This window comes from Microcaecilia unicolor, chromosome 6 (assembly GCF_901765095.1).
Source record: "Microcaecilia unicolor chromosome 6, aMicUni1.1, whole genome shotgun sequence".
In the NCBI taxonomy this organism is placed as follows: Eukaryota; Metazoa; Chordata; class Amphibia; order Gymnophiona; family Siphonopidae; genus Microcaecilia; species Microcaecilia unicolor.
This window is the reverse complement of record NC_044036.1, coordinates 97,827,270-97,848,496: the sequence shown is the minus strand read 5'-3', so window position 1 is coordinate 97,848,496 and position 21,227 is coordinate 97,827,270. Positions and strand designations below refer to the sequence as shown.

Below are 21,227 nucleotides of genomic sequence, written 5' to 3'. Positions count from 1 at the left end.
TTCCATCTCTTCCCTTCCATCCATAGGCATGATCATCTCTTTTCTCTTCCCTTCCTTTTCCTTCCCCTCCCCTCTATGGGCGCTATTTCCTGCCTTTTCTCTCCCCTTCCCTTCCTCTACATGGGCTCCATCTCTGTGGTCACTATTTCTTCCTTTCTTTCCTCTCCTCCATGAGCACAATCTTCCTTCTTTGCTTTTTCCATCCCCTATTTCCTGCATATTTCCCTCTGAAACCCCCTCTGCCTTCAGTCCATATCTTTCTTTTCTTCCTCTGGGCATCTCTGCTTACCTTTTTTGGCATCCTGCACCCTCCCCCTCCCCCCAACAGTCCACATCCTTTCACCCTCTGCTCTATCTGCCTTTCTCAACCCTCCGAACTTGCCTTTAACACTGCTGTGCTGAAGGCATGTTGCTTTTCTTACCACGTGAATCCTCTCTGTAGCGTCCCGCCTGGAAAGAGGAAGCTCTGTCGGAGGAGGCGGGGTGCTATAGAGAGTCTTTGGGCAGGAGAAGCTGCATGCCATAAGCGTGGCAGCGCTAAAGGCAAGTTCAGGTGACTTAAACAGGCAGCTAGATGGAGCTGAGAGGACACAGACTGGGGGGGGGGGGGGGGTAGGCCATTTATCCTGACTGTTTGAGGGGTTGAAACGGAGGACTTCTGGAACCGTGTGTTGGAGACCATTGCCCTGTGAATAAAATGCATGAACAGCTTTTTTGTGCATATTTTCACACATCCTATGGCCATCTATAAAGGCAGTCTTATCCCTGGTATGAAATTGTTTTTGAAAAAAACGTAGTGAACAAGTTTTGGAATGCATCACTTCAGTTGACTGTGGGAATTTGCCTTCACACCAGGTAGTGCATAGTAAAGGAAGCTGAAGCCCTTCTGTGAGAGAAAAGGACAAGAACTTAAAACATTACTAGATTAGACCAAAGATCAATTAAGCCCAGTATCCTGTTTCCAGTGGTGGCTAATCCTAGTTTCAAGTACCTGGCAGGATTCAAAAAAGTAGATTCCATGCTGCTTACCCAAGGGATAAGCAGAGACTTGGGAAAAGCCAATCTGGTTAACAGTGGCTTACGGACTTTTCCTCTAAGAACTTGTCCAAACGTTAAAAAAAAAAAAAAAAGACATCAACTTCCTGTACAGTACCCTCCAGCAAAGAATTCCAAAGCTTACTTGTATATTAAATGAAAAAATGTGTACTTAGTAACAAAGGGATTTCTAAGAATGGTTAAAAGTTCCCTGGCAAGTTGTAAGGATGACAATGTATTTATGGGTGTGGCAAAGGTATAAGTTTGATGAATCTTTAATGAGGACTAGACTGTTGCTGAATGTTTGGTAGCAGTGAAGCTAGTTTCATGCCAATTGATAAAACTTAGGATCTGTGCCCTATAAAAGGGGGAGAGCTGTTTATGCAGCCTGGTGATGTTAATATGTCACAGGTTCATATCTTTCTTGGATGAGTAGGTTGAACTCCTATCACACTCCTAGCAGTGTTTTTTTTCCCTGTTATGATACATTTTCTTTTGTTTTTTATGGAGGTGATGGTATGGTTATCAGTGAAGAGGAGAAGCCGAAGAGCATGCCTCCTGAAGAAAGTAGTGGTATGACTTTCCCTCTCTTGCTAGGAGCTTGTGTGATTTCTGCCTCCAAGGCTTCAGTACCAACGTGCTGGTCTTTGTTTCTTTCTTCTCATCAAACTGTTTGCTGTGTGTATGTGAAGTCCATAACTTTTCGTGCTCTGTATATGGTTTACCTCCATACTGACCATAATGTAACGTGAGTTTTTTGTACAGTGTGCCTAGCAGTGCTGTAGAAATGATACATGGTAGATTCTTTGTAAATGCTGGTTCATCGGTATTCCTGAGATTTCAGAAATAATCTGTAGTTGATTTTCAATAATGAAGTTTCTCAGAAGACAAGCAGGCCAGTTGTATTCTCACAGCTGGGTGATGTCATCTGATGGAGCCTGGTGTGGATGCAGACTAGCAAGGTTAATGTAGAATTTTCTAACAGCATCCCACTGTGCATGCAGTGGTGCCTTCCTGCCTGGTCCCTCAGTCTTTGTTTTTTTGCAGAGCAGGGAGGACACGTCATTTCATTCTCTTCTTGGTACTTTTTTTTCTGATTCTCAGTGCTTTCCTATGTGGATATTTTTATCCCTTTTGCAATTGTTACTCCTACCTCTTTATTCTGTTACTATTTAATTTTTGTAGTATTTTCCGCTCTTCACGCTTCCTTTCTTTTTCATGAGTTGCTAGGCCTGTTTAGGCCAGAGCACCGACCTCCGTTTAAATGCTGCCCCTTTTTTACAGTTCACAATTAAGGAGTTTGCTTTGGCTGCGATTCTTTTCTCGATGTCCAGGAAGATCCCCAGTGGCTTCAAAAGGTGTGCCCAATGTAATCTGATGAGTTCTGTGGCAGATCTGCACTCTTGGTGAATCAGGTGCCTTGAGCCTGTCCACAAGCCTAGCTCTTGCTCTCTGTTTGCAAATGCAGTTGAGAACACAGAGGGAACGGCAGGTCCAGCAGGAGAGACTTTTTGTCTGATCCATCGACATCAGCACAAGAACCATTGACCTCAATGGCTGCTAAGACTCAACTGCCACCAGGAGTGCACCGGTATCGAGGAGGTCACCCCATCTCTCAACATCGGGTGCTGAAAGTAGGACCCAGGACTGGTCAGCATCAGACCTGACACTGAGGGCATGTACAGGTTTAATCTTGTCCTCGTCAGTAACTAAGGACCATGATGCTGAGCATCGGGGGAAGCCTAAGAAGCATAAGCATCAGTGCTCGTTGCACTGTGCTGGGAGCTCTGGGGCATTGGCATCGCCAGTACCTGAGTTGCACTGGCTCTGGGAGGAGCGCTCTTCCTCTTTGATAGAGGTGCTGGTGCATAAGTCTATGAGCAGCCAGGTTCCCGCTTCCATTTCGAAATTGATGCTTTCTCAGGCTGCCTCTTCCAATGCCTTCCTTTGATGAGCAGTTCCAAGGCATGCTCGGGAAGGAGCTAGTGCAGCTAGCTGCAAATTGCTTGGGTATTGAGGGCGCTTGCACCAGCTGCTGATCAGCCCCAGATTCTTCCTGAGGCTCCATTCATACCTGTGGAGAGATCTTTGGCATCAGCGCCTTGAAGGGTGTCTACATCGACTCATGCAGTACTTCTCTCTGTCAATGAAGGAATCTTCCATGGAGTCTGAAGGTAGGACTGTACTGCGCCGCTCTTCGGGGCATGGACGTGGTTCCACAGAGCCAAGGCAGGCACAGACTCACTTAGCCTGATCTGAATACGGTGAAGAGTCTTGACTGGAAGTGCTCATGGGACTTTGACCCTCATTACTTCTTAGAGGAGGAGTTTTATGGGATACCTTCTGATCCCTCCTCACCTCAAGAGAGATCTAAATCTCCACCTGAGAGTCTCTCTCAACGGTTTTGTTAAGGAGATGGCTTCAGCTATCCCGTTTAAGTTGGAGATGGAGGAAGACCCCAGGGCAGAGATGTTAGCTGTTCTGGAGTATGAGCTGCCTCTTAAGGAAGGGGTCACAGTACCATTGCACCCTATCCTTAAAGATGCACTGACAAACTGGGAATCTCCCCTGTCGGTGCAGGTCGCACTTAAGAAGGTGGATACACGGTATCGTATCCAGAAGGCTCCCAGATTTTAGAGGGCACAACTGTCTCGCCACTTTCTGGTTATTGAATCCACCTTCAAATGAACTAGGAGCTCCAGGACTCGTGCCTTGGCTCCCTCAGGCATGGAGGCTCGGACATTACTCATTTGGGAGGAAGACTTTTTAGGCTTTGATGCTTATTGCCTTCATCTAGTCCTACCAGCTGGACACAAGCCTTTTCTTGGAATCTACTACACATTAGTCTTGTGGATTCTCTTCCACAGGAGCAGGCTGCAGAGCTTCGCCAGTAGGCCAGTAAGCAGCTGGCGTGCAGGAAGTATCTTGCCAGGGACACTTAAGATTCATTTTTGATATTGCGTCCAGACTCTCCACCATGGGGGTGGGGATGCGCAAACTCTCATGGCTGCATATCTCTGACCTAGAACCAGTAGTTCAGGAAAGGTTGGCAGATGTAGCTTGCTGAGGAGACAGTCTTTTTGAGGACAAGGTGGAGGAGATCACTGACCTCTTAAAGAAACATACTGTTACCATCCAGACCTTATCTCGGTAATCTCCAGCTGCGACCTCTTAGTCCAGGAGGGTTTCGAGTGGGCTAAAGTGGCAACCGTATTTGCAAACACATAGGTTTTCACCACCTACTCTGAACCCCCAGGCCCAGTGTTCTCGGCTTCACTAGTCCTGACCTCCAAAGTCTCAGCTGACTCCCTAGTCGAAACAAGGGGATGAGCTTTTGACTGGCTCCAGAAGAGTATAGCCACACTCGGAGTAACTGTCTTGGACAACCTACCCGGTAAGGAGGAGGCTGGATTTTCTTTCCAAGACAGGTGGCCCCTCCAATCAGTGGGTTCTTCAAATAGTTCATCTGTTATGCCCTGCATTGGCGTCGGTCCACCAAAGTGCTCACCGAAAGCATTGTTCATCAGCTTTCAGCACAGGCAGGTACTTGGAGAGGAAACCTCCACCCTTCTACAGGCCAATAGGGTCAAACCCATGCCACCAGGAGAAGAAGGGAATGGATTTTATTCCAGGTATGTCCTTGTGCCCAAGAAATCTGGAAGATTTCATCCCATCCTTAGACCTAAGGGCCCTGAACAAATTCCTGGTCAAAAAAGTTCAGGATGATTTCTTTGGGCACCCTTTTCTCTATGATTCAGGAAAAAGATTGGCTATGCTCTCTGGACTTAAAAGATGCCTATACCACTTACAGTCACAGAAAGTATCTGAGACCAAATAGGGAAACACCACTACCAGTGTCGTGTTCTGCCATTTGGCCTTGCGTCAGCTCCCAGGGTATTCACCAAGTTTCTAGTAGTAGTTACAGTGTGTTTGCGCAGAGTGGGAGTATGTGTTTCCCTATCTAGATGATTGACTGGTCAAGAGCACATCGCAGGAGGTAGAGACGGTCAATGCGCCTAATTATTCGGGTGTTGGATTTGCTAGGGTTCGTTATAAACTACCCCAAGTCCCACTTTCTCCCAGTTCATTGATTGGAGTACATAGTAGCTCTGCTTGAAACATTGCAGGTTCAGGCTCTTCTTCCACAAGCGACAGCAGAGACCTTGACAACATTCGCCTCATAGGTCCAAAGCAGCAAGCAGGTCCCAGCTCAGCAAATCTTGAGATTGATGGGTCATATGGCATGTCACTCCCTTGGCACGTCTCCCATTTGAGAGAGGCCCAGTGGACCCTAGCTTTCCAGTGGTCTCAGGCAGCTGGGAATCTAGCAGCTGCAATCCAAGTTTCTCCAGAGCTGACTCATGCCCTTCTCTGGTGGACAGTTCAGATCAGTTTGTCTGTGGGACTACTATTCCAATTTCCACCTCCTCAGAAGGTGCTGATGATCCAACCTGGAATGGGAGCTCGTGTGGATGGACTTCTCTTCCAGTGGACTTGGTCTGCTCAGGAAACAACTTACCATATCAACTTCCTCAAACTCAGGGCCATTTGGAATGCTCTAAAGACTTTCGGAGATTGGCTATACAACCAGATTATTCTCATTCAAGCGGGCAACCAGGTTGCAGCGTTCTATTTGAACAAAAATGGGATCCTAACCTTTGTGTCAGGATGCAGTAGAGAGCAGTGGGCCTTCATGGAATGGTCCTCTGAGCCATGTACCCTAGCAAGAAAGGACAACTGCCTGATGGACAGATGAGCAGTGTTTTGAAACCGCAAGAATGGTCTCTCAACGTGAGCGTAGCCTGCAAGATCTACTGAGAGTGGGGCATCTCCTCTGATCTTTTTGCCACTCATCTTGACAAAAAAAGTCCCTCAGTTATGTTCCAGGCGCTGATCACATGACAGACTAGCGTCAGATGCCTTTCTTCTTCATTGGGTGGAGGGTCTTCTACATGTGTATCCTCTAATACCTCTCATAGACAAGACTCCTGTGGTTGTCCTATGATGATCCGTTGAAACTGGAATGTTTTCTGACCCTCATCATGCAGAATGGGGGATCCCTTCTGCATCCATCTTTCCACCCCTGGCCCTCGCTGCTTTGATGTTGAGAGCATAGAATTTGAATCCTTAGATTTGCTGGAGGATCTCTTGCATCTTGCTGGCTCCCAGAAAAGACTCTACTAAAAGGTGTTACTCATTTAAATGGAGGAAGTTTGCCATCTGCTGTGAGGGCAAGATCTTTAGATCCCCTCACTTGTTTTACACAAAAACTGCTTGAATTCCTCTTGCACCTCTCTGAGTCTGGTTTGAAAACTAACTCTGTAAGGGTTCATCTCACTGCAATTAGTGCTAATTGTCACCCTGTAGAAGGTAAGCTCATCTCTGTATGGCCTGTAGTTCGCTTCATGAGAGGTTTGCTATTGACAAAGCCCCCTATCAAACCTCCTCCTTTTTCTTTTTTTTTTTTTTAACCAGAGTGGGCAACATGGGACCGTGTTACCCGTGTGTGGTGATGTAGACACTAGTAGCTGATCTACCTTACACCAAGTTTCATCACAATAGAGTAGTTCTCCACATACACCCTAAGTTCCTTCCTTAGGTAATGTCGAAGTTCCATCTTAATCAGTCATTTGTCCTACCAACATTTTCCCAAAACCATATGCCTAGAGTGTACTACATACCTTGGATTACAAGCGAGCCGTAGCCTTCTATCTGGGGTGGACTAAAGCCCATAGACAGTCCACCCAGCTTTTTGTTTCTTTTGACCCAAACTGAATGAGGGTAGCCAGTGGCAAATGCTCAATTTCTAATTGGCTAGCAGACTGCATCTCCTTTACTTATGCCTAGGCTGGGCTGACTCTAGAGGGTCATGTCAAGGCCCACTTGAGGTCAGCCTCCATAGAGGAGATTTGCAAAGCTGCAACATGGTCATCTGTCCACACATCTCATTACTGCCTTGAGCAGGATTCCCAATGTGACAGTTGGTTCGGTCAGGCAGTCCTTAAGAGTTTGTTCAGTGTCTAGAATCCAGCTCCACTCCCTTTCTCCCGGCCTAGTTTTCTTTAGTTTCAGGCTGCACCTTCACAACTACTATGTAAATAGTTGCTATTATCCTAGCATTATTGTTTTTGGTGAGCCTGGTAGCTAAGGATTCTCAGCTGTGAGAATACAACTGGCTTGCTTGTCCTCAGAGAAAGTGAAATTACTCACTTGTAGCAGGTGTTCTCCAAGAACAGCAGGCCAAGTATTCTCTCTTATCCTCCCACCTCCCCTTGGAGTTGTATTCTTTAGCTGTTTGTTTTACATGACTGAGGGACCTGCACTCGATTGTCAGGCAGGAAGGCACCAACGCATGCGAGATGGGAGCTAGAAAATTCTACATTAATCTCGCTAGTCAGCATCCACACTAGACTCCATTGGATGGTGTCGCCCAGCTGTGAAATACTTGGCCTACTGTCATCGGAGAGCATCTGCTACAGGTGAGTAACTTTGCTATTTTTGTATTTGAGATGTCTTTATTGGTATTCAGCTGCTTATGGTTGATTATTTATATCAAAATAGGAAATAAACTTTAAACAGTTTCCTACTTTGCATTTCTTTTCCAGAGGATGAAGAGGAGGAGGATTATCAGAGTATTGTGCATAATGAGGAACATACCAACTTGTATCAACAAGCAAGTTCCTCACGCTTGCAGACAGGTAAAATATGCTTCTGTGCTCTGAAAGTCTATGAACTCCTGTATCTGTTTTGTGATGGCATCCTCATTCTGCTACGTCCTGACTCTAAATTTTATTATCTCAGAGCATAGAATCCTTTGTGGGCATAAATTTCTGGCATAAGAAGTATGAGGAGGCTAACCTTCCCTAAACCCAGTCTGGCAGACAGAAGAAGGATGCTGGACCATTTAATACTAATCAGTAAGCCTGTGATCATGGCAACCATAGGATGATGACCGAGGCAAGATGCTGGAGAAAGCTCTTCTTGCTGCAGCTGCTAATTCCACACCTCCTCCCTTTTTGACTAGAGGTGGCGAACAGAGTGATTCAGTCAGCCAGAGACAGGGCTGTCGAGAGAGTGGGGGGGGGGGGGGGCAAAATTCCCTGGGCCCGGCCTTGGCAAGCTGCTTACTGCCTGCTTTGGATCTGTCCTCTCCTCCTGCTTTCCACCCAGGACCCGGATGATTACATTAACGCAATATTGCGTTAATGCAGTCATCCGGGTCCTGAGTGTCCTCCCGGCACACAGGAGCACTGGAGCAGGAGAGGGCAGAGCGAGGGAGCAGCACAGCAGATCAGACACAGGTGGGGGAGGGAGGCGCGGTCCAGTTTTTCCCTGGGTCTGATTGTGTCTCTCGGCGGCCCTGGCCAGAGGAAGGACAGTTGTGTAGAGGAGAAAGCAACTGAGGGAGGGTGGGGGGCACAGAGGTGCAGAGGAATCACCAGCTTTAAAACAGAGTGCACCATACACTTTCAAAGTCCAGGATAGTTTAGGATGGGAGAAAGTAGGCTGTTTGAATTACAATTGAACAGGGAGGAGATGGTGACGGGATCTGTGAGTTGTCAGCCTCTGATGCTGCTTTTCCTCAATTGTAGCAGCAGAGGCTGACAACTTCCTTTTTCTTCCTGCACACCTGTGACATGTTTATTGGGCATGGTGGGTGAGGCTGGCACTATCTCTGGAGACACTAGGAAATCTCCAGGTGCTGGTCTCTCCCTTCTCATTCCCTATAGCTGCCAGGGAGGGGAGAGACTAAAGAAGGAAGCAGAGGGCTATTCTCAGCTGAGTGTGTTATGTAGCAAGGAGGAGATCTTAGGGTCAGAGTAAGATAATGCTGAGGTCATCTCTATGGGGTTGGGAGGGGAATGGGGGACAGGAAGAAAATGTGTGGGCTACCATTCCATACCAGATCTGAGTGATCGTAGCTCAAAAGTTCCCAGCTATGCTTCTGGGGCCTGCATGTTGCAAATTCTGGGTGAGAACTAGCTGCTAAAAAAGGGAAACCACTGCCACTTGAAGAAGCAGGGTGCTCAGAAACTCCCTGCTAATGATGATGCTGTTGGAGGAGCTTGGACCCATCTTTGATGAGGCAGAGCCTTTGAAGGAGGGATTAATATTCCCTCTATTGGAGGGAAAATACAAAATCAATGAAAAATAAAAGTACTACGATTCCTCACAAAACTAGAGGAACAAATGAATACACAACGTTCTGATCTAACGTGAATAATCCTGCTCTTCCTCCAGCAGACAATAACAACTTCATGATTAAATGGGATGACCTATGCGAAAATGTGTCAAATAGCAAAGCTTCCCTCTAATCTACATCCAAACCAATCCAGAAAATTTCACCTTGGTTTAATCAATCTATCCTTCTTTTGAAAAGAAAATGTAGAAAACTGGAAAGAAAATGGGCTGAATACAAATCAAACGAAAACAAATTGACTTGGAAAATTACCATCAAAACATATAAAAATGAGATCAAAATTGCAAAAGCTCAGTATTATAACAAAATAATCGGTGGTAATTTCCTTAATACCAGTAAACTTTTCAATCCGAAAAAAAGCCTATTATCCACAACAGAAATAACCACAACTACAGTGTCTCCACCAACAGCAGAGCAACTGGCTGCTACTTTCAAACAAAAAATAGGTAAAATCGGAGGAGTCCTCAAAAGTCAACCATCAAGATATTTACGAAAAACAGTCAGACACATATACAGGAATAGCCAACAGAATCTGATCTTCCTTCCAACTACCATCCCATGACACAGTAAAATATTACCTCCTAAAATATTCAAACTAACAATGCATACTAGATCCTTGTCCTAGTTACCTGATGAAGGAAGCTCCTAATATATTCATCAATCTGCTTCATTCAGTAGCATATCTCCTTACTACCTTTCCTCATTTTCCCTGAAAATAAAGGTTCTATTATCCTAACACCAATACCAAAAAACAATTCAATCACAATAACTGATGTAACAAACTTACAGACCAGTATCCTCCATTCCTTTTGATGGTAAAGGTGAAGGAAAGAATAGTAACAGCACAAACTATGGATTACATTTCACATTTCTCCCTACTACACAAATCGCAATCAGGTTTCAGACCATGCAAAAGCACCGAGACTGTCCTTACTACCCTAGTATCATATTTCAGAAGAGAAATTAGCATAGGGTCAAAGATCTTAATAATGCAATTCAATATGTCTAGCACATTAGTAGATCATAATATCCTACTAAACATACTAGACAACTTTGGTTTATGTGGCACAGTCCACAAATGGTTTCTGAAATCAAGATCTTACAAAGTGAAAATGAAAGGAATCTTATCCTCTCCTTGGTCACTGGACTGTGGCTTCCCTCAGGGTTCTCCATTATCGCCCATTCTGTTTAATGTAATGATGTCACCACTAGGCAACAGACTAGAAACAGCAGGATTCAAAACATTCATATATGCCGATGATGTTACCATATGCATAACCTTCAAAAAGAACATTAAAGACATCTTACAAAAGGTAAAACTTGGCTTAAATGTGTTAGAAACCTGGGCCTCAGAATCCAAACTAAAGCTAAATAAATAAAAAAACTAAATTCATGGTCATTACCAACCTATTTGACCAAAACGACTACACCTCCGAAATTGCAAAAAAAGTGATCTACAGAACTGTCCACTCTGCAGACTTCACTTACCTAGGAACCAAATGGTGGAACTCCTTACCACCCAAAATAAGAAATATACAGGAATACACTAGATTCCGCAAAATCCTCAAATGGTTCCTATTCAAACAAACCCTCACAAAGAACCACCATATCTCAAACAATTAATTATTACCTGAATTGGTTATTACCCTATTTACCATTAACTTTCTCTTTGCTTCATGTACAATTTCTTATTCATAATAGAGAGGTGTGGTAGCCGTGTTAGTCCACTTTTATGTTTCAACTTTTTTATTGGTAGTATACACATATTATCACAACCATAGTCCAGGGTCGACAACATGTCGCCCCAAATGCTTCCAAACTTACAACTCAGTGATAACATCCATCATCAAACATTTAAACATTTTTTGTCCCCCCCTTTTTACCCTCCCAATCCCCCCCTTTGAATCTCCCAATCGAGCCCTGGTTTCTTATAGGCTCGGTTGGTAACTCTCCCCTTCCCCTCTCCTCCTTCCCCCCTCCCCCCCCCCCCAAGACAAGGGGTCCTTCAAGGGACTTTATCACACTCTATATCAACCATAGGTACAAATATATATTCTTATGTCTAACATGTCAAATTCAAGAGCAGGCTGCGACCTCGCGGGCTCAACGTATCTATATATCCATTCCAAATTTGCATAAAGGCCTTTTTCTTCTTAGGGGATCCCCGCGCCTCTCTGGCCTCCCATGTGGCTAACAAATGAATTTGATTCCTCCATTGTCAGTAGGACGGGGGATCCGGGGAGACCCAGTGTTGTAATATAGTTTTCTTGGCCACTAAACATACTTTTCGACACCAAGTCCTTATCCCCTTATCCTTCATCCGAAACCCTGAATGTGTATCTAGTATATAGTGATCCCAGGACCCTCGTATTACTCTTCCCGCTATTGTGGACATATACGACTGGATACGACTCCAGAAGGCTCTAATCTTTACACAACCCCAAAAGGCATGATACAACGTGTGTACTGTAGTATTACATTTAACACAACTATCACTACTTCTGGGGTTTATATGTGCAAGTTGTTGTCTGGAGAAGTAAGCTCTCAGAACTCCTCGGTATCCGCATTCTCTCAACCTCTCATCTACCGTAAGGGCAGGAATGCTTCTCAAAGTGGCTCTTACATCCCAAGTCCCTAATTTCCCTCCTGATTCCCTTTCCCACTGTTGTTTGATAGACTGAAAATTCTTGGGCATGGAAATTAAAGTTAATGCCCTATGTATAGCCGACACTGTCGCCCCAGTAAACTCCAGCTTTTGGAAAAAATCTCGCACTTTCTCCTCCACTTTCATCTGCAAAGCTGGTTGGTCTAAACTTAGGATGTAATGTTTAATCTGGGCGTATGCAAACCTATCTCCCCAATGTGTGCCCAAGCTATTTTGTACCACCTCAAATTCCATCATCTTCCCTTCCCCATCCAGCATGTTTTCTATCCTTGAAATCCCCTTGTTAGTCCACTTTTAAAGGTAATCAATAGAAATAAAACAAAATAAAACATGGAAAAGAAAATAAGATGATACCTTTTTTATTGGACATAACTTAATACATTTCTTGATTAGCTTTCGAAGGTTGCCCTTCTTCCTCAGATCGGAAATAAGCAAATGTTGGTAGATGACAGTATATAAGAGCGAAACATCAAAGCATTTCAGTAACAGTCTTAACAGGATGGGGGTGGATAGGTGAGACTCAGGGAGACAGGAGAGCAATACAATTTACAAGGCAATACAATTTTATGTTTTGTAATGGGCTAGAAAACCAAGTCCTGTCTGTTGGGTGTCAAAATATTTAATCATTTTGACTTCAAAAGTTTTACGTTCCTGTATTGTTTTAAAGTTCTCTTTCAGGATTTTTACCATGAAATCACTGGTACAGTGTTCTGGTTTTGTAAAGTGCTGTCCCAAAGGCATGACATCTTTGTTTGTACTGGCATTTTTCATATGATGTCTATGTAAATTAAATCTCTTAAATAGCATCTGACTTGTTTCTCCAATGTAGCAGCCTTCATCACACTTTTTACACTGAATGATATATACCACATTGGAAGATGAGCATGTGAAAGATTCCTTAATGTTGAATATTTTTCCTTTGTGAATGATCGTGGGGTCTTGTGAGATATTTTGGCATAGTTTGCAGCTGGATATATTGCAAGGATATGTGCCATTCTTTTCTTTTTGAGTCTGTGTTGGGAGCTTACTTCTAATTAGCTTGTGTTTTAAGTTGGATGGCTGTCGGAAAGCCAGCACTGGTGGGGATGGGAATATCTCTTTCAGTAATTCATCCTCCTGGAATAGAGGCTGCAGATCTCTTATGATTTTCTTAATTTTTCCAGCTCTGGGTTGTATGTCACTATAAGGGGGATTGTCTGTGGCTTTTTTTTCTTTGTACTGTAGCAGATTTTCCCTGGGTGTTTTGAGGGAAGAGGCAATATTCTTGGAGATTATTTTGGGGTTGTAGCCTTTCTGTTTGAAGGATGCAGTCAGGGTTTCAAGGTGTCTGTCTCTGTCCCCTGGGTCAGAGCAGATAACGGTGGTATCTTGTGGCTTGGCTGTAAATAATGGATCTTTTTGTATATGAAGGGTGGAAGCTGGAGTTGTGGAGGTAGCTGCATTTGTCTGTGGGTTTCTTGAGTATGGATGTTTGTATATAGCCATCGCTGATTGAGACTGTGGTGTCCAAAATATTGACTTTTTCTGGGGAGTAATCAATTTTGAATCTGATTGTAGGATGGTATGTATTGAAGGAATTGTAAAATTGTTTGAGTTTCTAGCCCCCAGTCCAAATCATAAAAATGTCATCGACGTACCGGTAGTATTGTAGGGGTTTGGTCTGGTATGTGTTCAGAAATGTCTCTTCCAGCTCAGCCATAAAGAGGTTGGCATATTGGGGTGCTGTCCTGGTGCCCATCGCAGTGCCCATTATTTGTAGATAGATATCATTGTTAAAGCGGAAATAGTTGTGAGTTAAAATAAATTTGACTAGTTTTGTAATGGTTTCTGGTGAGTATTGATGGTCCACTGTGGATGTTTTTAGGAATTTCTCACATGTAGCTATGCCATCTGCATGGGGAATGTTGCTGTTTAGTGATTCTATATCCATCGTGACCAGAAGGGTGCTTGGTGGTAATTGCTTGATATTTTTCAATTTATTCAGAAAGTCTGTGGTGTCTTGTATGACGCTGTTTGTTTTGTGCATGAGAGGTTTCAGAATTCCCTCGGAGTCCAGATATTTCCTCCATGAGAGTGCCAGTACCTGGTATGATTGGTCTGCCAGGGTTTCCAGGTTTGTGGATTTTGGGTAGCATGTAGAATGTGCCCACAGCAGGCTGGTTTGGTATGAGTTTCTTCAGATGTGGCTGTGCTTGTTTAGGAAATGTTCTGATCAGGTCTTTAGCTGTTTTGCATAATCCTGTGTGGGATCCTCACTTAGTTTTCTGTAGTATGTATTGTCTAAGAGCTGTCTGTGCCCTTCTTCAATGTTTTTTTTTTTGTGTCCATAATTACCACTGAGCCACCTTTGTCTGCTGGTTTGATGGTGATGTGTTGGTTAGTTTGCAGAGTTCTTATGGCCGCTCTTTTTGGTGGAGTAAGATTATAATGCTTAAAAGAATGATATTCAAATTATATGCACACTGCAAAAACAAGGGGAAGGAAAGTGCTTGGCGCATGCGCAGAACTTTCATGGTAAGCGTGACTCTTGTTTGCATGCGCCAGGCAAACCTGACCATGAAACGCACATCAGTGCTGCTCTTCATCACCTTTAAATATAAGCTTTTTAATTTATTTATTTATTTTGCTTGGAAAACTTATATTTAAGCACAGAGAATAGGCGCCAATGAGTGCTTTCACTTTTGGGTTTGCTACGACATGAACACATTTCTTTCTCAGTACTAGCACTTACAGGCTTGCACAGGCTTTTTTCCACTTCCAAAAGAAATCAAAACTGGCACTCAAAAGAAATCTTCTCCTCTTCTAATCCCCACCACCAGTTCTGAGCTGGCATTATTTTTCCAGCAGTATGAGCAGGGTTTGTGCACTGTTCTCTGTGTATTGGGAAGGCATAGCAAATGACATCATTAACATACGTTTGACTATATTTAAATACAATTTGCGGAAATCCATGGCACACACGTTTCCTGTGGTAAAGCCCTCTGAGCATTCTGCACAGATTAAAATGCATGCTATTCCCACGCTAATTGGCCTTACCGTCGGTGGTGGGTTTTGTGAATCGGCCTTTAGGTCAGCTCAGCTGCAAGGTAATTAGAGACAGGCAGATGAAAGAAAAGATTGACACCACCTCCAAGTTGGTTACAGGCTGATCCAGTTATGGTTTTATCCCACAATGTATAAAATTGTAGTGCTGATGAAAAATCAGAACTACTACACCCTGCATGCAGTGGGGGGGGGGGGGGGGGGGGGGGGAGGTGGGAAGAGGAGGGTGAAACATGGACTCAATCAGCTTGGCTGACTTAGATGAAATGGCAACACTAAAATAAAAACATTTATTTTGATTATGTAATTTTGGAGAGGTTTAGCTTTTATTTATTTTTGCCTTATTCACACTTATGGTTCAATATTTTTTATTGATAAACAATTCCTGCATACAACATTCACATGTTACAGATAATCATATCTTTTTAAAATTTCAATCTAACAAATATCAACTATAACAGTTCCTTCCCCGCTTTATCGGATTCCTCCCTTGCCCCCCTTCCCCTTCCCAATCGCTCCTCCCCTTTAAATCCAGTCGACTCCTCCCTCCTTGAGCATACTCCGGATACTAATCTAATAGCATCCAGCAAATCTGTATAGCTTTTATGTTTTTAAAAAATAAATGTAATACTACTACTACTATTTAACATTTCTAGAGCGCTACAAAGTGTACGCAGCGCTGTACAAACACAGAAGAAAGACAGTCCCTGCTCAAAGAGCTTACAATCTAATAGACAAAAAGTAAAGCATTTAAATTTAAAATATTTAAGCAGTCAAGCACAAGAGAACAGTCACAGAAGGACAGAAGATGTTGAAGGGTGGTCAGTGTGATTAGGTGTAACTCTGGTTGGAGTAGTGGGAGAAGGTGATAGGAGATATACTATAGGATGTCATTCTGAGGCCAGGCTAAGTCTAAAGCAGGAGAAGGTATTCTCTGCAGCCTATCTGTGAGATGGAAAATGCTCTCTGAAGCTGCTGCTATAAGTTGTTAGTTTTCACTCCCTGAAAGAGATCCAAGCCACACCCACGAAGTTCAAACTGTCAGTGGGGAGGGTGAGGGGAGGAAATGGCAGTGCTTGATGAAAAAGAGAGCTCAGTTTGATAGGAGATATACTATAGGATGTCATTCTGAGGCCAGGCTAAGTCTAAAGCAGGAGAAGGTATTCTCTGCAGCCTATCTGTGAGATGGAAAATGCTCTCTGAAGCTGCTGCTATAAGTTGTTAGTTTTCTCTCCCTGAAAGAGATCCAAGCCACACCCACGAAGTTCAAAATAATCTTGCAGGGTCATTGACAAGGGTGGGTAAGAGAGTTACTCAGGGCATTGATGAGCTTCCATGCAGCTTTGTCTATAGTGGCAGTAGAAACTCGCGTCACAACACCTCTGCTAGTATGTGGCTACATCATTGAGTAGAAGGGGGCACCCCCCCAACAGGCTGCTGAAACTTCAGAGAGGGACCTCTATCCCCTGGGATTATCTGAGTTGCTATTTAACCCAAACAATCTGATTCTAAGTGTAATAACTGTGCCCTGTAGTATTTAACGATGCTTTTTTTGTAATTTTGCCTGGAGTGGAATGTTTTGAACATAACTTTTGCTTCTGTTACAGCTCCTCCCTGTCCATCGCCCTGAAATTTGTAATCCAAACTTGGAAGAGAGGTGATTGCTTCCTTCTGCCTTGCCTTGCCCTGCCCATTACTGTCAAACTGGTCCCTGTACATCACTGTTTCACATTCTGACCTATATGTAGAAAGAGCATGAGGTGACAGGTCACTGACATAATTTTGACAATAAGGGGCAAGACAGCAGAAGGTAAAGAATCTTTCCTTCTGTTGCAGGGTGTTACAGGTGGGACAGGTAGACTTCAATGAATTCTCTGGGCAGCATTGTTTTTTTTTTTTTGAGGGGAGGGGAAGCAGAGCAGCAGGGATGTTGGGATCTGTGCTGGTTTGCTGTGCTTTGAAGACAGGTTAGCAATCATCATCTGAATGGCCATTTATGTTGGAATGGTTGTCAGAGACTAACACAGTGACCCATTGATGCAGAGTTGGCATGCCAGCCTTTTCTTAACCACTTTTCCACTCCGATACCATAAATTTCGTCACAACTACGAGAAAGCTAATTTATTTCAGGGTATAGGGGGATAGAAGCTCATGATCTTTCATATTTGATAATTATCATGTGATTAATTTTTTCCAGAATCACATAGCAGCAGCAAGTTTTTCTGGTACACCACCAACTTAAGCAATCAGCCTGCACTCTTGGACACAGAGAGGAGAAAGCAGGACATAATGAGTCTGAGAGTTTCTGGGAGGGGGGGTAGAGAAGATCGAGAATATCTGTATAGCCTCTTTCTCCCTCCCCCCATTAGTTTCTCTGTTTGCTTTTGGCATCCCCAAACAATTGAGTCATCCGATTCCTATGTTCAGAGGTCTCTCTTACTGAGTGAATGGGCCAATTTGTTCTCACCATTCATTTTCAGGTGCATCAAATCTTCCTGTCCGTTCTCTGGTAGTGGATGGTTGTCCGTTTCTCTGTCTCTGAGGAAGAATGGACAGATGGTCATTGTCCTGAGAAACTGTTATGGATTTTTGAGTAAGAAATTGTCAATAGGAATACATGTACCCGAAATTCCAAAAACTGAAAGTTTCGGTGATGGAAGACTCTTGATTTATGTGCTCAAACCATACAGGTGAATTGCATCTTCTTTTCTCGGCACTTCTACAAGTCAGATGTGTCTGCTGCTTGTTGAGGACTGTGAAAATGTCAGAAAGGGCCACAGATTCCCCTTGGGGTAGCAGTGAGAAGCAAAAAAGGAAGCGTCTGTCACCGTCGGTAGCACAGAAAGTAGAGTTCTTACAGAAGCTTGATCATGCTGTATCTGTGCAGCATCTAAGATTATGGTGTAGGAACTACAACCATAAATGACTTTGCTAAAGCTTTTCAGTGACGTTGATGACTAGTAATTAATGGTAAAATAAGACATTACATAAGGCAAAAAATGAAGATCTGGACTATGTGCTAATTGAGTGGATTTGACAATGAAGAAATGAACGTATGCCATTGGCTGGTTCATGAAGAACTGAACCTGATGGCGAGTATGAATATTCAGAAGCTTGACTACAGATATTTAAGAAGTGCCATGGTGTGTGAAATCTCAATCTATGGTGAAAATCTGCTGATTTATGAGACAGCTGAAAGTTACATTGATGAATTTGCCAAGATGATATCTGATGGAAACCTTGGTCCTGAACAGATTTTACAATGCTGATGAAACAACTCTCTACTGCGCTCTATCCCTAGAAAAAACATTATCAGCTGATGAACAAGCACCATCAGATTTCAAGGATGCAAAGGACAGGGTGACCATTCTTGCATGTACCAATGTTGCAGGCACACACTAATTAAAGTTGGCGGTGATTGGAAAAATTCAACATCAGAGATGTTTTAAAGGTGTATGCCATCTACTTGTAGATTAATATGCTAACGAGAGCATGGGTAGCCAGAGAAATGTTTACCAATTGGTTCAATAGCCAGTTTATACTTACGGCAAGAGCTCACTGTAGAGAAGCTGACCTGGAAGAAAACTGTTTTACTGGTTCTAGACAACTGCTCCACACTTCTTCCCCCTTAAGAATGTTTCATGAAAAATGTTTTTACTGTTTACTTATCCCCACCCCCGAAAGACATCTTTACTACAGCCTTGTGACCAAGAAATTTTATGCTCCATGAAGACCAAGTATGAAGGCTTTTTTTCTGAATTGCATGCTTGATGCAGTGAACAGAGGCCTACGAATCCAAGACTTCCTCAAAGAGTTTTGTCTTAAGGATGCCATTTATGCACTTGGAAAGATATGACTAAATCAGTATTAAGAAATGATTGGCACAAATTGTGGCCATCAATGTTTGATGAAAATGAACTCCAGACTGAAGGTGATGCATGTTAAGCTTAGTTTGAGGCTGTTTGAGAGTATTACTCCTGTTTCATAAGCATATGGCTGGCTGATCTGAGATGATGCACGTTTAGCATTGTTTGAAGTATTCTTGTTTTTGAAGTTTTACTTATTTCAATGTTTTATATCTTAACATAACCGTTCTGAAATATGAAATGTGCCTTGCCCCAAGGATTTTTGGATAAAAAAAACTGTGCACCAGTATTTACATTGCATTATTGTCCTTAATGTTTTTCAAGTCTAGGTAGTCACCTTATTGATATGTCTCTTCATTGGACTCATTATAAAATCTAAGAGAGAATTAAGAAATTCAAATCTCCTGTTCCCTTTCTAGTTCTTGGCCTTTAGTGTCTGGATACACGTGTATTGACATGGAGAAAGAGGGACAAACAGACATGGCAAAGGAAGGTTGTCGTCTTATCATGACAAGTTATATGGGGCAAGTGACAGGATAGCAACAAGTCAAAGATGCCTAGTCTTGCTTCTTTCGCTTGCAGTCATCCCACAGAGATCTTCTAGGGAGCAGTGGTGGTAGTTCTGCCAGGCACAGTGGAACCAGAACATGCCGTATTGTGAAATACAGCAGTGCACACTTCTCCAAATTGATTAGGGCTCTCTTCTGGGTGGAATAGTAGCTTATCTTTGAGATACTGACCTGTGTGCACATTTTCTTACTAGAGTGTTTTAACTCACGATGTATTTGCATAAAATTTGCTTACAACACTTTTTTTCTAGCTACTGGAGGTATGGCATAATGGTTTGGGTGGGATGTGGTGTGGCATCCTGGGTTTGTCCTACTAGGCCGCCTTGTGATGCAAGGCACATTGGATCCCTCTCAATTGGGCAGCCCTCTGGTAGAGCACGTAATAAGCAGGGTTTAAAAAAAGGTTTGGATAATTTCCTGAAAGAAAAGTCTGTAAGCTATTATTAAGATGGACTTGGGAAAATCCACTGTTTATTTCTAGGATAAGCAGCATAAACCTGTTTTACTGTTTTGGGATCTTGCCGGATACTTATGACTTGGATTGGCCACTGTTGGAAACAGGATACTGGGTTTGAGTCTCAGTATGGCATTGCTTATGTTATGTACATCCTAAATTTTAGTACACACATTTAACTGAGGTTATTACCTGTAATCTAATCTATAGTGTTTCAAAGCAGATCACATTGTAGACTCAAAACCAGAATAATCATCTGCGATTTACAATAGAGAATTATACAATCAGTCGATACATCATTAAGTAAAATTACAGTAACATGTAAAATTATCCAAAAAACGTTTTGAATAAATGTGCCTTAAGTAGCAGTGGAAGAGGAAGTAAGACTTTTAATCCAATAGGTAAGAAATTCCAGAACTCAATAGCCTGAAAATTGATAGAGCTCTCAAGAAGCCTTTTATAACGCATCCCCTTGTTTGATGGAAAGTAAAGTAAGAAAGTCTCCATAGTCCTAAGGGGTCTAATAAGCCTTGGAAAAGGAAAAAAGCCCTACTAAATATTCTGGACTAGTGCCTTCAAAGATATTAAATATAATACACCTCAATTTAAAGAAAACTCTGGCCTGGACTGGTAACTAATTCAAATGTATTAATAATGGTATAACGACCATATTTCTTCATATGAAAAATTAATCTAACAGTAATATTTTTTGTAAAGTTTTTCTCTGTGCCTTCTCTATAATATCATGTCCATTAATCTCTCCCCCCACCCCCTTCTGCTTCTCTAGGTTTTCCAGTTTCCAGTTCTAGAGTTACCGGTCCCTGGACAGCATCACAGACTCCAAGGTATAGGTTCCACGGTATGTTAAGTCTTCTTTCAGAATTTTTTCCAATCAAGAGGGTGGGACATAAGAAGAAACATCACTTCTTTGCTAATTTGTCGTCTGTGGGTTGATTTAATCCAACCAGTGGTGCACAGTACCTTTTGTTAAAATGTATAGATCGGGTCTAAATTTAAGGGGAAGTGGAAAGTGGAGCATGGACCTATTTTTTACCTTGTATATGACCTCGGCACCAGTATTGGTGAGGGCATTTTCAGAAGAGACAGAGCTGAAAAGTGCAAGAGAGAGGAGGCTATGTGTAAGCCTGATTTTTATATATTCTGTTCATTGAGCTATAATTGGTAATACTTAAACTATTCTGTGACAGAAATATATGTGAATTTATAAAATATCTTTGGATGTGTACCCCATGGTGGATTGATCAGTTTTTGGAGTACCTTTTGCTCATATCAAAAGAAGTGTGGGTCTGATTTTATTGAATGATTTATATATGGAATGATAGAAAATCCCTCATCAAAGTAAGTTTCTGGCTCTATTACAAATCAGTGAGGTGTG

General features: G+C 42.8%; 1 protein-coding gene across 7 annotated transcripts in view; it reads left to right on the top strand.

Annotated features, from left to right (window-relative positions):
• The window catches only part of LOC115471822 (torsin-1A-interacting protein 1-like), a 110,002-nt gene that overhangs the window by 42,462 nt on the left and 46,313 nt on the right, over window positions 1-21,227 (top strand). For 5 of the 7 annotated variants that reach the window (XM_030205670.1, XM_030205668.1, XM_030205665.1 and 2 more), the window contains 3 exons: window positions 1,543-1,608; window positions 7,641-7,733; window positions 20,619-20,690. In XM_030205670.1, coding sequence (XP_030061530.1) covers window positions 1,543-1,608; window positions 7,641-7,733; window positions 20,619-20,690 — 231 coding nt within the window. The remainder of the gene's footprint in view (window positions 1-1,542; window positions 1,609-7,640; window positions 7,734-20,618; window positions 20,691-21,227) is intronic. The other 2 variants (XM_030205671.1, XM_030205666.1) reach the window with 1 other exon arrangement.